Source organism: Lemur catta, chromosome 3, assembly GCF_020740605.2.
Source record: "Lemur catta isolate mLemCat1 chromosome 3, mLemCat1.pri, whole genome shotgun sequence".
NCBI classification, from domain to species: domain Eukaryota; kingdom Metazoa; phylum Chordata; class Mammalia; order Primates; family Lemuridae; genus Lemur; species Lemur catta.
In genome coordinates this window covers 74,983,555-74,998,034 of record NC_059130.1, presented here as the reverse complement: position 1 = coordinate 74,998,034, position 14,480 = coordinate 74,983,555, and the positions used below count along the sequence as shown (strand labels likewise).

The following is a 14,480-nucleotide window of genomic DNA, read 5'->3' as shown; positions in this document are numbered from 1 at the left end:
AAGTGAGAATGAGTCAAGGGTTCCACTCTAAGGATGATGCTGGCTATATAGTCTTGCTAAGGAGGTAATATTTTATCCTTATCTTACTAAACTATTTTTCAAACACATTTGAAGAATATATAGAGATACTCAGATAAGAATTTCCTTATGGTGAACCAAAGAGCATAGGTTTTGGAGTTAGACCTTACTTTGCATCTTGACTCTGTGTGAACTTCTGCAGAATGAATACTCTGAATCTCAGTCTTTCATATGCCAAAGAACAATAATATCTACTTCATGGGACTTTTATAAAAATTATGTAAAATAAAGTTTTGAAACTAATTAAGGAAATATCAAGGCCATAGTAAAAGGTCAATGAGGGTACTTTTTCTTATTTCTGAAATGTACTCCCCTTAGGCATAGTGGAATAATATTTATTTAGTATTATGCTGGATTTCATTTTGTTAATATAATAAATTGTTGAGTGGCAATTATTCTGTCGCCATAGAATTGGTGACCAGGTAAGTTTTTATCCCACAACTGAGTGAAAACAAGCAATAAATACCCTATATTCTACAAAAATCCACCAATATTTGGGGCAAGAAATTCTCTTATGTCTCCAAATAGCAGAAAACTGTAATGGGGGGAAAAAGAAAAATATCGGAATTGTAAGTCATTGATCAGGGTCTACTTGGCTTTTTCCTCTTTCTCTCTGTGGGAGGGGGCAGACTGCCAAGGTTTAATCCAGCCTCTGCCACTTATTAGTTATGTGACCTTGGACAAGTTATTTAACCTCAACCAGGGTTGGAGTTTTCATCTGCAAAATGCCCTTAACACATTAGGCTGTTACACAGAATAAATGAGTTGAAGGCAGTATCCACACTACTACCAACATCCAAGTGATTTAAAGTTCTATTGACTCTGCATCTTAGTACTTTTTTCCTGTGACTCTCCTCTACATTTATGTTGCCTGGAAAAGTCATATAGCATTACACACATACATAATACCAGTGAAAGACCATGTATGACATATTTAAGCTATCCCTTCTAAGTACACAGAGACACTGCATTAATTAGTTTTCTAGGCACACTTTTCTTGAAGTATATCAGTTAATGTTTAAAGTAAATCCTGACATTAATTTGGGGCAACATCTTTGAGTTCAAGAAGAGCCTTTCTTTAAAAATTCAGAATTGTAATTACCATCTACATTAGTGAAATATTATACATAATAAATATTTTATAAACTAGGAATATTCAGAAGGCTACTCTAGGATATTCTAACTCATAACTATTATAAAATATCCCATGTAACAAAGATTTCATTTAATATATATTGCATAATCTAAGACAAATACAATGTTTTAAAACTCCAAACTGAAAGTTTCAGGTAGTTATGATAGCTACTTTTTTGATTCAATGCCACATGATTTGTCTTCTGAGATCTTTGACACTGACTTAGATGCAGATGTAGTAATAGCCTCTTCACATTCCGACTGAAAATCAAATGTCAGGGGTATAACCAAAGACTTTTTTCTTCCTTCACTCTGAAGTCTGTTTTTCTGCAGCAAAGCCAAAGAGAAAAAAAAATGAGTACTTTTCATATAGGGAAAATCCTGTGTGGAAAGAATAAAAATTAATCTCCCTTTATGCACACATGTGCACATATACACACACACATGTGCAGAATTTAGGTGGCAGGCAATAATGGGAAATATTACCGATTGAAAATTGGGGGCCTTGCGCACCAACTTTTTTTATGCCTTTGCTATATGACCTGACCCATTCTTTTCCCACCTCTGAAAAGAGGGTGTAGGACTAGAGGATTACTAAGGCTCCCTCCTAACTTCAAAATTCAGAATTTAAGGAAAGATCTATATGTTTAGGAAATATTGATACATAGAGTAATTGGAACCACAGCAGGAACGTCTCTCCAACCTGCTGTCTTCCTGTAGCCACACACGTGGTGAATCACACCAATCTTTATCTAGTTGCATGAACCAGAAATAGAGTTAAGGAAGCAATGAAAAGAGGAGTTTGTTAAAATATTTATACAGATGGACTGAAGAAGAAAAGGAATGTAGCTAAAGGGTTAGTTAAGGAGCTGAAAGTTTTCTCTAAAAAATTCTCTCAGAGCACAGTGCAAAGGAATAAAGAGATGAAAAATTTGACAGCAAAGTCTGAGGATATGGGAAACTTCTGCTTCTGCCAATGAAGGATTAAGTGCTACGGGAATTAACTTCCTGCTCTAAACAACTAGAAACTCACACAAAATGTCTGAAAACAACTGTCTTCAGGTATTAGAAAACAGAGCAGGATGGATGCCTGAAAGAAAGCAAACAAATGAGGTAAGCTATCCAAGAGCCCAGTTTACTTCCTGGAAGCAGTCTCTGGGCCGAGGAGCAGGCATGGGAAACCCAGTGAGTCTGGGGGAACTCAAACCAAACCTTGAGGCCTTGATCTTGCTGAGTTTAAGAGAAAGAGTGCACCAGCAATCGCACTCTTGGGCATGCACCCCCAAGAAACAGAAACCTATGTTCATATAAAAACCTGTCTGCAAATGTTCATAGCAGCTTTATTTTATCCATTTTTTTAAGCAGCTTTATTTTTAATAGCAAAATCCTGAAAACAACCCAAAAGCCCGTCAGTGGATGAGTGGTTGAAAGGCTGTATATCCATATGATGGAATATTATTCAGTAATACATTTTTATATCATTTATAATAATAAAACTACTGATTTATACAAAAACCTGGATGGACCTCAAGGTCTATTACGCTTAGTGAAACTACTGATCTCAAAATCTTACATAATGAATGATTCCCCTTACATAACATTCTCAAAATTACAAAATCATAGAGAGTGAAAACAGATTATTTATTTCCATGGATAGAGACTGGGAATGGGGTGGAGGAGCATGACTACAAACACAAAGAGGTAGCAAGAGATGGCTGGTGTGGTGGCTCACGCCTGTAATCCTAGCACACTGGGAGGCTGAGGAGGAAGGATCACTTGAGGTCAGGAGTTCGAGACCCGCCTGAACAAGACCCTGTCTCCACTAAAAAAAAAGTAGAAAAATGAACCAGGCATTGTGAGCTACGAAGACACCACTGCACTCTACCCGGAGAAACAGAGCAAGACTCTGTCTCAAAAAAGAAAACAAACAAACAAACAAAAAACTACAAAGAGTTAGCAAGAGAGAGATCTTGTATGCAGATGGAAAAGTTCTATATCTTGATTGTGGTGGTAGTTACACAAACCTATAATGGAATAAATTTGCATAAAACCACACTCACATGCACACACAAATAAATGCAGGTTAAAAAATAATGAACACTGAATAGTCTATAGTCTACTTAACAGTAATATATCAGCGTCAATTTCCTGGTTTTGATATTGTGCTGCAGCTATATGAGGCATCACAACTGGGGAAAACTGGGTGAAGGCACATGGAATTGTGAGTCTACAATTATTTTTTTTTAAGTTTAAAGAAATAACAACCAATTACTAAAGTGATTTATATATTACCTCATTTTTGTCATTAAAAAAGGAAATAGATAAAATCCACTTTCATATATGTATGTATATATGTATTAATAGGTGTATACTTGTATTATGAATATTTCTATGTATGTAAATTTATATGCAAAGATACTATATACATATATGTATACCTTTGTAAGAGCACAAAGAACATGTGTATAGATAAACCCCACAGTTAAAATTTGTTTGAGGTGGCTCACACCTGTAATCCCAGCACTTTGGGAGGCTAAGGAGGAAGGATCACTTGAGGCCAGGAGTTTGAGACCAGCCTGGGCAACAAAGTGAGACCTGTCTCTATAAAAAGTAAGAAAAATAAGCTGAGCGTGGTGGCATACACCTGTAGTCCCAGCAAGTTGGGGAGGCTGAGGCAGGAGGGTTGCTTGAGCCCAGGAGTTGAGGCTGCAGTGAACTATGATCATGCCACTGAATTCTAGCCTGACTGACAGACTGAGACTCTGTCTCTGACAAAAAAGAAAAAGAAAAAGAAAAAAATAATTTAAATTGCTAATATATGTCAAAAATATAGCTTTTGAGAACTATATTATTTATTAATATTTTGTATTGAATTTTATGAGTCTTATCTTTTTTAGTTTAGTTAATTTCTATAAGTTTTAATTATTCCTAATTCATTAACTATGCCACTGTTCTCTTCTTTTTAGTAGTCCAACAAAATAACTTTTAGATGTTTAACATATTAGTAAGAACTGTAAGAGTAGCCACATTTAATATTTGGCTGAATAGGATTTTTTTAATCTTAAGCAGGTTTGATATATATCTTTAACCTAATATGGCAGCTATCTAGAAGTTATCTTATATATTAAATGAATTCTCTATAGTATCAACTTAGATGTTTTTTCAACTAATATAATTATTTGCTTTTTACAAATTAGTTTATATCTTCAGATGAATGTATCATTAACTAAAAAAATTATTCATATTTGAAATGTTAATTTTTTGATGATTAAATTGAATTTCAGCTTATACTTTACCAACCTTTGTTCTTCTGGCCAAGATTATCTTTGCTTGCTTATTGAGGACATCTAACTTCTCTAAGATGTTTTCTGCCATTGTCAGTCAGTAAATTCCTATTTTAAAAGGAGGAAGAAGAAATCAATTCAAAGTTAAACATATAACTAATGATTTTGGCATAAGTTTTTAAAAAGACCCATTTTTACATTATTGTTTTAGGTAAACAATAGAATTATATAGATTATAGAATAAATCATAGGATTCTAAATGTACCAAGGTTTTTTCAATAGAAGGTCATATTATCAGAACTTGCAGATGTGTGTGGACCCCATGAATTTTTAAATTTATGATAAAAGTGAGTTGGCAGAAGTTCAAGATTATCATATGAGAATGAGATGTGACTCATACTTAAAGCAAGACCATGTGGCTTGACTTATATTTATTTTCTTTTTGTTGTGATATAATTTTAATGAAAGTAAATGCAAAGAGCTCACATTTATATAATTGATTGCTTCAATTAAGAATGGTCAAAGATTCTCACAGAATCAAGGTAAAGGGGTAGAAAAAGATATTCCATATAAATGGAAACCAGAAGCAAGCAGGAGTAGCTATGCTTATATCAGATAAAACAGGCTTTAAATCAGCAACAGTAAAAAAGACAAAGAAGGTCATTATATAATGATAAAAAGATCAATTCAACAAGAAGATATAATATTCCTAAATATATATGCACCCAACACTGGAGCACTCACATTCATAAAACAAATACTACTAAATCTAAGAAAGGAGATAGACAACAATACAATAATAGTGGGAGATTTCAACACCCCACTCACAGCACTAGACAGATCATCATGATAGAAAATCAACAAAGAAACACTGGACTTAAGTTGGACTCTAGACCAATGAACCCAACAGACATTTACAGAACATTCTACCCAACAACTGCAAAATATACATTCCTCTTATCAGTACATGGGACATTTTCCAAAATTGACCATATGTTAGTCCACAAAACAAGTCTCATTACATTTTAAAAATCTAAATCAAGTACCATCTCAGACCATAGTGGAATAAAACTAGAAATCAATTACAAGAGGAACTCTCAAACCTATACAAATACATGGAAGTTAAACAACCTGCTCCTAAATGATATTTAAGTCAATGACAAAATCAAGATGGAAATTTAAAAAGTTTTTGAAATGAATGAAAATAGAGACAAAACATATCAAAACCTCTAAGATACAGTAAAAGCAGTACCAAGAGGGAAGTTTATGCCATTAAATGCCTGCATCAAAAAGATACAAAGATCACAAATTAACAACCTTAAGCCTGGGCATGGTGGCTCATGCCTGTAATCCTAGCACTCTGGGAGGCTGAGGTGGGAGGATCACTTGAGCTCAGAAGTTCAAGATCAGCCTGAGCAAGAGCAAGACTCCAGGTCTACTAAAAATAGAAAGAAATGATCTAGACAGCTAAAAATATATATAGAAAAAAATTAGCTGGGCATGGTGGCACATGCCTGCAGTCCCAGCTACTCAGGAGGCTGAGGCAGGAGGATTGCTTGAGCCCAGGAGTTTGAGGTTGCTGTGAGCAAGGCTGACACCATGGCACTCTAGCCCGGGCAACAGAGTGAGACTCTGTCACAAAAAAAAAAAAAAAAAGATGTTAGAAGGATGCAGAGAAAAGGAAGCGTTTAAACGTTGGTGGGAGTGTAAATTAGTATAACCTCTATGGAAAATAGTATGGAGGTTTGTCAAAGGACTAAAAATAGAACTACTATTTGATGCAGCAATCCCGCTATTGGGTATCTAACCCAAAGGAAAAGAAATCATTCTATCAAAAAGATAGCTGCACTTGTATGTTTATCATAGCACTACTCACAATAACAAAGATATATAATAGAATCAACTTAAGTGTCCATCAACTGATGACTGAATAAAGAAAATGTGGTATGTATACATACACACACACACACACACAAACACACACACACCCCATGGAATATTAGTGAGCCATAAACAAGAATGAAATCAAGTTTTTTGCAGCAACATGGATGGAACTGGAGGCCATTATCTTAAGTGAAATAACTCAGAAACAGAAAGTCAAATACCACATGTTCTCACTTATAAGTGGGAGCTAATAATGAGGACATACGGACATAGAAAGTAGAATAAGAAACATTAGAGAATCCAAAATAGGGGAGGATGAGACGGTAGGAGAGGGGTGTGGGATGAGAAATTACCTAATGGATACTATGTACACTAATCATGTGAGGGTTACACAAAAATCCAAGATTTCACCACTATGCAATGTATCCATGTAACAAATCTGCACATGTACCTCCTAAATCTATGAAAATAAAAAAAAATAATTAAAAAATTGGTCAATGATCCAAGATTGTTAATATATCACTTAGCAGGCAATTAATCATACAGAAGGAAGAGGAACTAAGCTGGTTAGGTCCCATTGCTATAATAGTTCATACTTTCTAGTTAATGTTGCTGAAAATCTCATCTGGGGTCAAGCAGTCCATATTAGTCTTGGGAGCTATATAAGACATCAGAACCTGGTCTAATTTAATCCATTTTCAGATGAGAAAACCGAAGGCCATAAAGTACCTTATCAGAGCAATACAAATAGCTAGGGCAGAGTTGAGGCCATAATCCAGAAGTACTAACCCAAAGCTCCCTTTACTTTGTTTTTAAAATTGGAGTAGATGACCATGCATTCATTCAGTGTATTTTTGTTTAATGGATTCAACGGGCTCCAGTGGCATTTAAGGGTAAAAGTTATATGGTTCACAGAAAGTATTGAATCATCAATGTTTTTAATAAACATCAATGTCAATACTAAGGTTAGTTTTGGCTCAAAAACTTATGATATTTCTTCAATATTGTATACTATTCAATTAATACCACATGGAGACAATAATGCTTGAAAATACAAGGATTTAGGATCCTATGCCAAAAGCTCAGATTATTTTGTACTTGATTTCTTTCATCTTTTTTCCACTCTTTCCTTCACCATGCATGCCCTAAATATAAATTCTTGATGCTCTGGTAGTGCCTTCCCATCCCAGCATGCCTTCTGTCATGTTGCTTCATCCAGATACTCCACCTCCATCTCGTGATATGGTCCAATGTGATAAAGAAACTATGCAGAGTTTCTGAAACTTCGCATGAACTAATAACTAATCTTTTAATGCAAAATGCATCAGGACTGTATTAAATGTTCCTCAATATGACCTTCTGTGTTTCATTTCTTTCTTTATCTTTTTAATTTGAATGTACACATTGGTGCTCCTACTTCATACTTCTATTTCTATGGGCATGCATTATCATTTGATAATAAAGATTTATTTGTTCATTTGGTCACTGGCTACCTAAATGTACTCTTAACTCCATTACCTTCAGTCTCCTAAAGAAACTACTTCCATTGGTTATCCCAGTTCTCCTATACTTTTCACCTCTTTTCTTCATCAATTTCTTCACCTTACCATGCTCAAGTCTATTCTATTTGTAAAACAGAAAAAAAAAAAAAAACTTTTCCTGGCCCTACTAGTTTTCATTTTTCTCTCATATTCCCTTTATTGCCAAATTTCTTTGAATTGTAGTCTATACTTAAAGGTTCTAATTTCTTACATCCCCTTTCCTTCCCAATCTACCATCATTTCACTTCCTTCTAAACTATTCCACCAAATCTTCTCTCCTAGGTCACTGGAGTCACCATCTTAAAAATTAGTGGACACTATTCTGCTCTTACCTTATTTGAATTTTTATAACTTTTGCTAATGTTGACCACTCATTTCTCTGGAAAGTCTCCCCTCTCTAAGTTTCTATGACAATAGTCACATCTTCCTTCCTTCTCTGAAGATTCCTTGTCAGTGTCTTCAACGTGCTCTTCTTCTTCAGCTCGCTCCCTAAATACTACTGTTTCTAAGGGCTTAGCCATCTTTCTCATTATTGCATATATTCTTCCAGGATGAACTCTCAGACCCATGGCTTCATCTACCACCATTTATTCTTAAATGAAATCTCTCCAAACCTATATAACAAGCTCAACTCATATTTCCCATAGGTAGCACAAGTATAAGTTTAAAACTTGTCTCCTTCCACTCTCCCAACCAAAAATCTCTTCAACCTTGATTATCACATTAGTATTTCTTAGGCTTCTAGCCCATACACCTAGGAGTCATAATGGTTCTCAATACTAGTTACACTGTGGAATTAACTCAAAACCTTCTAACAGGTTCCCAATTGCTACCCCAGACTCTCTAAGTCAGAAATTATGGAGGTGAAGAATAGGAATCTATTTTTAAAAGTCATTCTGATGTAGCTGTTCTCAAAACCAGGATTTGGTCCCCACTGTCCTGGAAAGTTCCCTTTACTCTCTCCTTAAATATACATACACACATACATGTCCATACAAATGATCCATTCTATCTTCCATTCTATCCACTCTATCCTTCATATTTGAATTATTTTTTCAAGAAAAATGCCATCAGATGTCTATATGCTTAAACCTTTAACCTCTCTCAGCAGCTTTCAAAAAAAATGCCAAGCTCTTTGATCATGCAGCGTTCATGGTTTGGCTGCTGATGAAATCTTTAACATCACCTGTCTCTTGCTCATACACACTTGATAGCCTCGTCTTAATGAACAACTTGTGGTTCCGCAAATGTATTGTATCTTCCTTTATTTGGGAATTCACTTTGCTATTCCCTCTGCCTACTATACTATTCTTCCCTATATTCCTAAGTCTTGGTCATCCTTCAAGACCCAATATAAGTAACATCTCTGCTAGGAAGCTTTTCCTAATACACTATGATTTACACACCAAATGTATGTGCTCATGTGACACCTTATGTATACTGCTATCTTAGCACTTGTCACACTCTAATAAAACATTTGACATACTTTTATTTCCTCTGTATACTATGAGTTTCTTGAAGGCAGGACCCATGCCTAATTCATCTTTGCATCCCTCATACCTAACAACTTGAATGAATGAGTTAACTATTAGCCACAGAGGAAATGGACAACTATAAACGCTATAACTACTTTTAGCCTGCATTTTCATTTACCAGTATGCATAAATCTTTGACAAAGTTCTGTTGAGGTTCTTCTAGATCAAACCATAATATTAAAAAAGAAAAAAAAGGAGAAGTAGAAAATTGATTGAATGAAAGTAAAAGTTAAAGAAATAGATCCCATATTAAATGCAATATAGCAAACATTGCGTTCTCCTCAACCTTCAGACTTAGGAGGGCAGCATGGTATATTGCTTCAGAACAGGATCCCTGGAGTCAGACTGCTTGGGTTTGAATCCTTAGCTCTGCCACTTACCAGCTGTGTGACTATGGGCTGGTTGCTTAACCTTTCTGTGCTGTCCGTATGTAAAATGGGAATAATAAAATTACCTACTTTGTGGGGTTATCATGAGGTTTAATTGTGCAAATGTAAGTGAAATATAAGTGTTTGGCAAATAAAATAAATATATCTAAGTAATGATATACTTACCAGTCAGGAACAAGATGTGCAGATTTCCTATAAATGCTGCAAAATGCATACTCTCCATCTGCATATCATTTCCTTTTTTTCTGCCATACCTGCTGACATGCGATCATCAATGGTCTCCGTATGTCTGACTGTCTACTTTCTTCACACTATATTTCTTCAATTAATCCTATACTAAATAGCTTTGGAACTTGTCAAATAACGAGAATTTATTCAGCAATTTAGTAGCTTCTATTTTAATCCAGCAATTCAGTATGTTCTGTAGAGTGTCGTCTGATTACCTTGTTCCCTTTCCTTCTCTGGTTTCCTCATAGATTTACTTCTGAATTCTCTATTAAATTTTTATTCTGGGTTCAACGAACAGAAACGGAAACTCATTGTCCTATAAAGCCCAAGTGTAGGCCTTGGATAGATAGTAACTACTTAGGGAGATTACCCTGAGAAGCATTACTATGTCTCCATACTGAAGTCTTGTCAAAAAGCAAAATTAGTTTTGTGTTCATAGATCTAATTATCCCCCTTTCAAATGATATGTCAACTGGGAACAAGCAAGATGATTTCACTTTTTAAATATGCATAGATATGTGGGAAGCATTCTCATGTACTTACAGTTGGGGAAAATGCTCTCACCTGGAATATAGGGTTCTTACGTGGTCATAGAAGCTTAATTCATAGAATGTCAGGGTTAGATTGGATCAATAGTCTCTCACATAATTCCATGAACAGTAGCGCTACACTGACACAAAGAGGACAAGACCTTTCTGATCCTTGCTTTGACTTCCATTGCCGCCGTCCTCCTTCAGACCTCCAGGTTTTTACTTTCTCTCCCCTGGTTTACTGCACTATACTCCCCTAATTTGCCTGTCCCAACCTTCTTCCTCATCCTTCAAAATGCCATCAGAGCTGTCTTTCTTCAACAGGACACTGATCCAGTCCAGCTCCAGCCCATCATCCTTGGCTTGCTCCCCACTACCTACATAATGACACCCAAACTCTTCAGATGACATATGAGACCATTCAAGAAAAGACAGTCCAGGACCCGGCTCAGTTCACCTTTCCGGTTTATCCACGCTAGCCCTTCCTCTCACGCCATATTCTCCCACTCTTATTCCCTGGACGCATCCTGCTCTTTGCCCAAGTCATCATGCTTTTCCTTCCACTAGGAATATTCTCTTCTCATGCCTTCCAGTCAAAAGCCTATTCTTTATCAAATCCTGGTGTAAAGGCTACCTCTTTTATGAAATTTTCTTTGGCATCCTCTCATTCCTTGTCACAGTGACAGTTTTTTCCTTGTGTGCTCCTGTTTCACTTTGTTCTTCATTACAACACTTGGCGCATACTATTATACTTTCTGCTTAAGAGAGTCAATGTTTGACAAATCTCTTCTTCATTGTGTTGAAAGCTCATTTAAAGCCAGAAGTGACTTACCCAACTCCAAATCTCAGCACCAGACAAAGCATTTTATATTTAACTGGGATTTGAAAATTACAATTTAATTTGGGGATGTCTCTGAATATAACTTTTAAGGATGAATAATCCCAATTTATCTGTAATGAATTAAGCTACTTCATAATGATTTACTGGAAGATGAAATATAAAGTTGAGTGAATTATTACAAAATGTGGCCCTTGCCAAATCTAAACTCAGTAAAATTGTTTTAAAAGGAAACTTGGATTTATGTTCTTAATTTCTAGTTCAGTAATGACAGTTTTTTGAAAAAGAACACAATGACAGAGAGACCTTGCCAACTAGGGAAGAATAAATTCCCAGTCTCGCAGTAAATCATCCACAGGCCTCACTGCAAAGGCTTGTCCACAACAAAGATTGCAGGTCAACATATTAGCACATCAGAGACTGAGTCATAACTAAAATAACAATATAGAGCTAAAAAGTAACTTTTAAGAGCACTATTTCATTTTAACAGCATCTTTTGGACTGAAAACAAAACCAAAAACCAAATAAAACCCAATGCTATCAACATTATGGACTCTGGAAGTCTTCTTCAGCAAGTTTTAAACAACTCAGGAAAACTAAGAATCTCTAACCTCACAAACTAAAGAGCAGGACTGAGCAATATCTAGAAAACAGAGACAAATTAAAACTTACTTCCATTATGTGGCTTTATCAGTTCAAACATTTACTCCTGGAAGACAAGGCTTCTGTCTTATACTTTTATCCAACACAGTCCACTAAACCCTACACTGAGACCACATAAGCACTCACCTCATTGTTAAATGATTAATTTGTACTTAATAATGAGATAACTGGCTGCATTTCTCCACATCACATTCCAAGTACAGACATAAGAGAATCTGTTTTTCTTTTTAAATCTAAAATATTGATAAATGGCACATGTTATAGGCTGAATTATGTCCCCCCCCCAAATTTATATGTCAAAACCCTATAACCCCCAGTGCCTCAAAATGTGCTTGTATTTGGTGAGACAGTCTCTAAACAGATAGAGTTAGAATGGGGTTGTTAGGGTGGGCCTTAGTCCAATATGACTGGTGCCATATAAGAAGAGGAGATTAGGACACAGACAACACACAAAGAGGAGACACCTTGTGAAGACACAGTGAGAAGGCAGCCACCTGCTAGCCACGGAGAAAGGGCTCTGAAAAAAATCAACTGTGCCCACACTCAGATCTCCAATTTTTAGCCTCCAGAACTGTAAGAAAATACATTTCTATTGTTTAGCCACCCAGCCTGTGCTGTTTTGTTATGGCAGCCCTGGCAAACTAATATAGCCCACAAACTGGGAGTACTAATTAAAACACTCCTTGTTCAAAGATTAACTACAAACATGACCAAGGTGCTTATATCCACGCCATCATTTTCTCGTTCCCTCTTTGCTGTTGTAAGAGGCAAGGAGAGCACTTCTTTTTTAACCTTTACTAAAATTTGCTGTCACCAATTGAAGTTGGAAGGGAAGTTTCCAAGGAAAAACGGCAAGGAATCCTACAACTATGATGTACATGCATTGGGGAGTATTATGAGCAAACAATCAGATGATGATTCGAAGAATTGATTGGCCAATTCCAAAACAGCACCATAATCACCGCAGGAGTCAGTCCCCCTGCAGGCTGGAAATACATCAATCAAGCGACCTTTTGCGCGGCCCCCAACTCCCGTCCCTCCCGGCAGTTCACGTCCCCGCGGCGCCTCCACCTCACTTGGGAAACAGGAAACCCAGCTCAAATACTCTGCGCCTACGCTCCTTTAACGGGAAGCCAGAACTGGGGGCAAGATTCAGGAAGCTCATCGATATTCATGACAGAAGGGGCAGAGCGGTTTTCCACGAGCCTAGACGCCCCCCGGCCCGCCCGCCCCCGCCGTCCGCGCTCACCCGCGAGCCCAGCTTGGCCGCGCGCCCCTCGCGTCCCACCCGTGTTCCCTTCCATCCAGATCCCGCAGGAGAAAGTGCTACCGACTTCGGGGACAAACCAAACCCCGTTCTAACGAAACAATGCTTCTCCTAGTCCGTCTCCCACCTCGGTCCAAATTTTGATTTCCAGTTTTTCCCACGCTCCCGCCTCCCAAGACAAACCGCGTCTGCTTTCCCTCCTGGTCCGGCTCCGGTGGTTACTCCCCACCCTCCCGCTTCAGTCGCTTAAGGACACGTCCTGCGTCCATAGAAACAGGTTTCTCGGTTTCTCCGGCCTTTAGAAGGTCTACAGAGCAGCGTCCCTCTTCAGAAGGGTTCCACCTACACACTTTGGTCACTAAAAGTCAAAGTGACGCCCCCAATACTTACGGGTATAAAACCGATTGTGCTGAGTGGAAGGAGAGAGAGGTTAAGGAAGGGAGAAAATCAAGTGAAAAGAACTGGGGAGCAGTGTCTCTGCTTCCCTTTAACTCCTTCCTTCTCTTGTACTTTACCTGGAAATGCTGAATTTCAAAAAGAAGCTCAAAACTTTCCCTATGCAGTTTGAAGGTCTGAATGGAAGTCCACAGCTTATATTGGGATATTTGATGGAAGATTGATTGCATGGCTTATGACGTAAAAAAGAATACACCCATTCTTATTTCCAAGGCTAAGAAACCACGCATGTGGTTTGTAAGATCACCCTTGTATTATGTAAGTTGTATAGCAGGCTTGGAGACACACACACACTCACACACACACACACACACACACACACACACACACGACACACCATTCATACACCACGGAATCATGATCTCAAAATGACTAACTAGAAAACACCTTGTATTTAATTAAGAATGGTGGGGATTTCTACAACATTGGTTAAATTTTTAGTCAAGAGTTATGTTGGGGGGAGGGGAGGCAAGATGGCTGACTAGAGACATCAGTCACCAGATAAAAAGGAAAATGAGATAAAAACTTAAAAAAAGAGTTATGTTGGTAAGAATTTCATGAATGTACCTTATTGATGTATCAAAATAGAGAAAAAGCTTTAGAAAACTGCATTAATCATCACAAGACCATGTTAGTGGCAATGGCAGAAATTT

General features: G+C 37.1%; 1 protein-coding gene across 4 annotated transcripts in view; it reads right to left on the bottom strand.

The window, feature by feature from the left end:
• C3H1orf141 (chromosome 3 C1orf141 homolog) overlaps positions 1-13,579 on the bottom strand; it is a 39,340-nt gene extending 25,761 nt beyond the window's left edge. The window contains exons 1-3 of one of the 4 annotated variants that reach the window (XM_045547795.1): positions 13,555-13,579; positions 4,513-4,604; positions 1,436-1,539 (exon numbers count right to left, since the gene is read on the bottom strand). In XM_045547795.1, the coding sequence (XP_045403751.1) occupies positions 1,436-1,539; positions 4,513-4,587 (179 nt within the window). In that variant the 5' untranslated portion in view covers positions 4,588-4,604; positions 13,555-13,579. Of the gene's footprint in view, positions 1-1,384; positions 1,540-4,512; positions 4,605-6,733; positions 6,820-10,010; positions 10,049-13,554 lie in introns of those variants that run through there. The other 3 variants (XM_045547794.1, XM_045547796.1, XM_045547793.1) reach the window with 3 other exon arrangements.
• Between the last annotated feature and the right edge of the window lie 901 nt (positions 13,580-14,480).